The following is a 6,471-nucleotide window of genomic DNA, read 5'->3' as shown; positions in this document are numbered from 1 at the left end:
TTTATCAAGACGGCCCATCCAATGTTGTGAAATGGAAAATCATCTTAACTTAAAGCCAAAGGACCAAGAACCAAAGCCCTTTACAGAGTTTTTGATGCACGTTTCCTAAGGAAACACAGCTGTTTCATGAATGTCTCAAACCTGGAGAACAGATAAATCTAATCAAAGCCTCTATTGTGACTCATTGAGCAGAGAAGTGCCAACCTTCATCTCAACAGACTATCACTGCAGGAGCAACAGGCTATGCTGACGCTGGGATGAGACTTTATGAAGAAAGAAATGCAATACAAGGGAAACATTTTATTTTCTTTCTATATATTTTTCTTCCCATTTTGTCTAAATATTCTGATTTTATAATGGTGAGAATCACTCATAATGGAGCCACCATGTAATATACTGCCTTTTGTACTTAAATGTGCTGGTTTGCGTTGCTAGTCTGTCGTTGCTCATTTACTGGTTTTGTTCCACTTTTGTATAACCTGCTGACTGGGCTTCTGACCTCATGGAAAGATGTTCACCTCAAACTTTTCAGGCTGCTAATAAAACAAATGGAACCATGAGACAATTTGTTACTTTTTAAAATTGTATTTGTAATATTTCCTTTAGTCACAAGAATAAAATCACACCTGTACTTTACACATATGGTTTAAGTGGTATACACAAACACCACACTGTGATCATCTGGAGAATGATCTGACCAGTGAATTCACAGAAAACATTAAGTGATTCAGAGTAAGAGTTCTTCTTCTCCTCCTCCTCTGTGTGTGATGGCAGTTACCAGAGTGTTTGTTGGATCATAATGGTGTGTGAAGAATAGGGTGGAGACTGCATCTCAACTTTACACAAGCATCTGACCACCAGGACCACGTTGAGCTGTGATTGGTCTGGTGTGAAAGTGAGCATCTCTCTGAAGCTCTATTGCTACCTGTCACTCACCCTGTGAACAGCTGAGTGCAGCTGGCTTTTCAGCAGTTCATTAGAGGCAAACTGTGACTTTGACTCATGATGGTGGTTGACAGTCAGTGTCCAACCCATGGTCAAATTCAAACCACTGAACTGAACATTGAAATGAGCAACACAAATTCTTTGACAGAATAACTCAACATCCAAATTAAGTATTTAATACATGTCACTAGTACAAAGACCTTGAGTCCCTCTCATGATGAAGGGTTGATAAGAGAGAGGATCAGGAAGCTCTTGACAGTGGATTCATACAGAAGAAATCTGACTCCATTATAACCAAAACCTGTGAGCTAAAAATAAATAAGGTCAACAACACTTATATTAAATAACCCACTTCTCAGTCTTTGTTGGTGAGTGACAGTGTCTCATCACTAATCACATATCACTCATCACATATTTACACATCTAACTGACATGAAAGTGAAAACCGTGACAACAGCTGCTGGGTCACATTTAATAATGTTAAGTGGTTTTCTCACATGGGAAATACAAAACATTCCAACCTTTGTCTGTGGAGGGCAGTATTTCATGTTACAGTGTGTAGCCTGCATGAAGAAGAACAGTCGTTCCTTTAAACTCAAAGCTGCAGGAATGATTTTATGCCCTTTTGAGGTCAGAAGACAAAACACAACATCTCACATCATGACCTTAGAGATTAGCCTGTTGTTAGCCCGTCATTGTGAGTTTGAATCCATGTTTAAACACTGTCCAAACAAATTACTTTACATTACAAATGTCTGCAGTTGCCTTCATAATGGTTTGCTATGAATGTCTGTGAGCCAATTGGAATGACATGACAGTAGGTGGGTTGTGAGGGAATGGTCAGTCAAATCACACCCACAGTGCGAGTGTGAATCTTAAATCTTTGGTTGTGTCTATTTAATGTTACAGACAAAGTGGCTTTAATGAAAAGATCTCGTCTGGTTTGAGTCCTCCAGCAATCAACTGCTGACGCACCTCTTTAATGTTGTCACTGCACACACTGCAGACAAAACCCTGGGTGAAACTGACATGTGGTCAGTGACTGGAACACAGATTCTGTGTTTGGACATGTCATTTAACCACTGACTTTGCTCTTCAAACTTTGTTTATGACATTAGTAAAGCCTCCCCGACTCCTCCCGTTTTCTCTACCTCCGTCCTCCTAGCAGATGCAAGACTAACTCTTCGTCTTCAACCAGAGAGAGACCAGTGTCCACAGCTGTGTGCTCATCATCCTGCTGTCTCACTTTCTTCCTCCTCCCTCCTGTGAGCTCCTCATCTTCCTTGTCACTGCTTTCACTCCTGCACTCCCGTTTAGCAGACCTTATCTGATCTTCCTCCTCCTCCTCCAGGCACAGTTTGTCGGGGTCTGGCAGGGTGCTAGGGTCAAACTCATCTTCGCTATGATTGGCCAGGTATGCCACCACCTCATCCTCGTCCTCCTCATCAGGCTGCTGTCCATGCTGCTTGCTGGCCTCCCTCTTGGCTGCCTTTGCCTTCAGCCTCTTCTCTCTGTGTTTGGCTTTCACTTTGCGGCTATACTCCTGCTTGTCAAACTCCTGGTCTTCACGTTTCAGTCTCTCCTTCGCCTTCTCCACGTTGATACCTGAAACCTCTTCCTCCTCCTCCTCTTCACCAGTCACTGCCTGTTGAACTGGTGGCCACAGCTGCACAGCGTCTCCCTCTTCATTAAACGTCACTTTGGTGTTGACTTGGAAGTTTCTCTTGAGGACCTTTTTAGCCTCTTTGAACTTTGTCTCTTTTTCCATTTTCTTTTTGGAGGCATTTGAAGGTTCCTCTAGACCCTCCTGGTCCCCTGTTAGACTGAAAACATCCTTTCTTTTGACTGTCAACAGCTCCAGGTCTCTTAGATCATCATCATCATCATCATCATCATCGTTGTTGCCTTCTGAACCTAGAAGTAGAACCCTGGACTGATCTACATCTTGTTCATCGCCACTTTCCTCGTCCTCACCTGAGTCTTCTGACTCTGAGTTTTGACCTTCCTCACGAGGAATATTTCCTTTCAGCTGGGCCTTAAAGGTCCTCAGCTCCTCCTCTTCTTCAAGCTGCTCCTCCTCTCTCCGCCTACCGCTCTCAGCTCTTTGTGCCTGAACTTTACTTAAGAAGCGTACCCTTGGAGCCACGGCAAGGCCCAGAGAAACCGCATACTCTTGAATCTTGAGTTTAAGGACATCAAACACCTCTTTGTTCTTCATCAGGTAGATGGAGCGCAGGTAGGAAACAAAACACCTCTGGGCTCTCTCCTTCTGCTGCTTCTCCTGGGCCAGGAAAGCCTCCAGCTTCTGCTGGATGTTCTGCAATTTGTCCGGGTTCACCTGTAATTCATCACACAATGAAATGGGCCAATACAGTAACACTCTGCATGTTTGTATTGTTTATGTTGCAATTAAAGGTACCTGAGGAATGTATGACCACTAATGTCACTATAGAACAGAATTTTGATGGGGGCACACATGTTGTTTGGAGCTGTTATGTTGTTTTCTACACAGGTACCTTTGAGATAACTTTCTCCATTCAGTTATCTGGTAACTGAGAGAGGCTTATCTGTCAGTGTTGAGTCTAACACATCAAACAGCTCTTACTTCACTGTAATTTCAATATTGAACATACATTTGCTTCCATCAAGACACACTGTTGTAGGCAAAAGCTGGTAGAATTCAGTGAGAACAAAATCTATATTAATAGGTCCACTGACATCTCAAAGTGAAACTTGTCTTTGCCTCTGACAGAAGTGAAAAAAGTCATGTTACAGTTATCATTGGAATGTTGGGGGGTTGGGGGAGAGGGGGGTGGGGGTCTTTGTTTAGCTTTTGGAATTTTTATTGTTTCTTTATGAATTTGAGTCAACTGGCCCTTTACTGACATCTATCATAGGGACAGAAGACCCTAGAGTATGAACAAGAGAAGGCCTTGAACCCCACCCACTCAAAAACATGTTTTGTGTGGAGAGAAAAGTCTTATTAAAAACGCTGCATCACTGTTCACAAATGTGAAAACTGAGTTGCACTTAAACACACTGTTTTCTGCTGGAGCTACACTGATATTGTATTTAGGCTGATATTAGCTTATCACAGATAAATTGGTGTAAAAGTTACAGCTGATAAATGTCAGTACAGAGGTGTCAGATGTTTGAACTTTTTCACTGTGAACCATGTCTCAATACAGATCTTATCACACTGTTTAAAAGTCAAATTTAAAGAAGGCTTTTAAAAGATATTTATGTTAATCGTCAACAGTAACAATCAATTTTTAAAACTCAATTTTTGAATCCAAATGTTCAAGCTATAAGTTTAAGTTATACTGTCCTGTTTTTTGGTTTTAAACTTAACATGAAGTGTAATCCATGTTCCACAACATCACTACAAACTGACCACAGAGTGGTGCTGTCCTGGGTCACATTACATTGTATACTGGTTTCTGTTTTTCTGATGTAGCGTATGAACAGGGTCTCACCTGGATCTTATTGATGGGAACCTTCTTCTCCTGCAGCTGGCCGACCATACCCTTCTCCTCTGAAGGGAGCAGCAGCAGCAGGGCCTCTCCACCCTCCTTATACCGGGCAGTCCGACCCACTCTGTGGATGTATGTGTCTGCATCCTCTGGACAGTCAAACTGCAGCACCCAATTGACGGCAGGGAAGTCCAGGCCTCTGGCAGCGATGTCAGTGGCGAAGAGCACAGCATTCTGCTTTCTGAGGAAGTCATTGTAGACCTCCACCCTCTTCATCTGCTGCTGCTTGCCATGTAAAGCCAGGATGGGAATGCCGGGTCTTAGGCGGCAGAAGGCCCGGAACAGATACTGTACCTCCTTGCAGCATGCAAAGAAGACTATGACCTTCTTCTTCAGGTGGCTCCTGATGAAGGAGTAGAGCATGTTGACCTTTTGGTGGAGCTCACACACCACGTAGCTCTGCTCCAGAGTGGCTGGTGTGCTGAACTTAGCCTTCTCATGAACCCACACGTACTCTGGGTCTTTGAGGCTGAGCCGGGCCAGGTCTTTGACTGACTTGGTCTGCGTGGCGGAAAACAGCAGTGTCTGTCGGGTCTTAGGAAGATTCTCCAGGATGGCGTTGAGTGTATCGGCGAAGCCCATGTCCAGGATGCGGTCCGCCTCGTCCAGGACTAGCATGTGGAGGTCGGAGGCATGGAAGGTGGCTGTCTCGTCCATGTGCTGGAGCAGCCGGCCCGGTGTGCAGATGACGATGTTGGTACGGTGGATCCTCTCCGACTCGGTTTTCAGCTCCTTCCCGCCGATAATGAGCCCCGCAGAGAACTCGTGGTTCTTGCCCACCTTACGCAGGACTTCGAAGGTCTGGTAAGCGAGTTCCCTGGTGGGGGATATGATGAGTGCGCCGAGGCCATCCATGGAGCTCCACTGCTGTCGGTACAGACACTCCAGCACCGGGATGAGAAAGGCTAACGTCTTCCCGGAGCCAGTCTTAGCCGCGCCGAGGACATCTTTCCCCTGCAAAGCGGGGGCGACAGTCTGCCTCTGGATCTCTGTGGGCTGTCGGTACTGAGCCTCCTGCAACCCCAGCAGGGTTTTCTTTGATATGGGGAAGTCTGAAAACTTGACGACCTCTTTGGTGTTGATGTGTCCGTACCTGCTGACTAGCCTGTGGATGTACTCTCGCTCGACCTGCCACTCGGGCTTCTTCTTCTGCGCTTTCTCTCGTTTCACTCGCGCCTGCGTCTTCTTGTATTTTTTCTTCCATTTCTCGAAGTTTTTCACAGGATCGTCGCCGTGCTCCCTCTTCGTGAGTTTAGATTTCTTCCCAAACGAATCTGAGCGTTTGTTCTCCATGATTTAAACCAGGCAAAACAAGACTACAGAGTCTGAACCACATGAGCTGTACCCACCACTGAACAGCGTGGAGAAGACAGCTTTCCGTCGCGTTTAGCGTGACGTCATGACGTGTCATCACGCAACGTCTGTCTTCTTTTTCTTCGTTTTAATGACGGATTACAACCAGACGGAGCATGATCGCCACCTACTGTAGTTTTATAGAGTCCTTATTGTTATCAGTCCAGTATCCTGCAGATATGTGAAGATATGTTTCAGAACATCATTCCCATAATTCTGTTGTGACGATCGTTTTAAGATCCACGTGTTTACATTTTTTGTTCCTTCATAAGTGTCCACATTCTCTGTTTGACTGCACATTTTACAGTTTCCATTTGGATGCAGTGATGAGTTTAGTTTGATGTGACCCGATCTAATGCGGCTGATCAGGCTCTCTTCTCTCTTCAAATACGACCAATATATAAATAATATCTTGCATACATTTTGAAGATGCATGTTTCAGACAAATCAAGGCTGTACTTGTTTCTGAACAAATTAGCACTAACATGGGTTTGATATCCTCTGCCCTCTGAGGAGCTAATGAAATAGGTCTATCATTTCCACTGTATATACTGTTATGTGACCATTTGCTCGCTTTGCCATTCCAACTATCAACATGAAATGCACAACTAGTTCTTCCATTATCTAAGTTTTTAGATCC

The 6,471-nt window shown here is 44.4% G+C and overlaps 1 protein-coding gene across 1 annotated transcript; it reads right to left on the bottom strand.

Moving 5' to 3' along the window:
* Nucleotides 1-562: 562 nt before the first annotated feature.
* On the bottom strand, nt 563-6,471 carry ddx10 (DEAD (Asp-Glu-Ala-Asp) box polypeptide 10). Its single transcript, XM_071486791.1, has 2 exons — nt 4,422-6,471; nt 563-3,283 (listed from the first exon to the last, which is right to left on the bottom strand). Exons 1-2 carry the CDS (start codon nt 5,769-5,771, stop codon nt 2,093-2,095), a joined length of 2,541 nt encoding a protein of 846 aa, XP_071342892.1. The 5' UTR covers nt 5,772-6,471; the 3' UTR covers nt 563-2,092.

This window comes from Trachinotus anak, unplaced genomic scaffold (genome assembly GCF_046630095.1).
Source record: "Trachinotus anak isolate AG129_WGS33_773 ecotype Australia unplaced genomic scaffold, CSIRO_AGI_Tana_v1 ptg000010l, whole genome shotgun sequence".
NCBI classification, from domain to species: Eukaryota; Metazoa; Chordata; class Actinopteri; order Carangiformes; family Carangidae; genus Trachinotus; species Trachinotus anak.
Note: the sequence above shows the minus strand (reverse complement) of the source record. Positions and strands in the feature narration are given on the sequence as shown.

Coding starts and splice junctions, on each gene's coding strand:
- ddx10 (XM_071486791.1), bottom strand. CDS start 5,771: ATGGAGAACAAACGCTCAGATTCGTTTGGGAAGAAATCTAAACTCACG. Junction 3,284..4,421: donor TTCCCATCAATAAGATCCAG/GTGAGACCCTGT, acceptor GATGAATTACAG/GTGAACCCGGACAAATTGCA.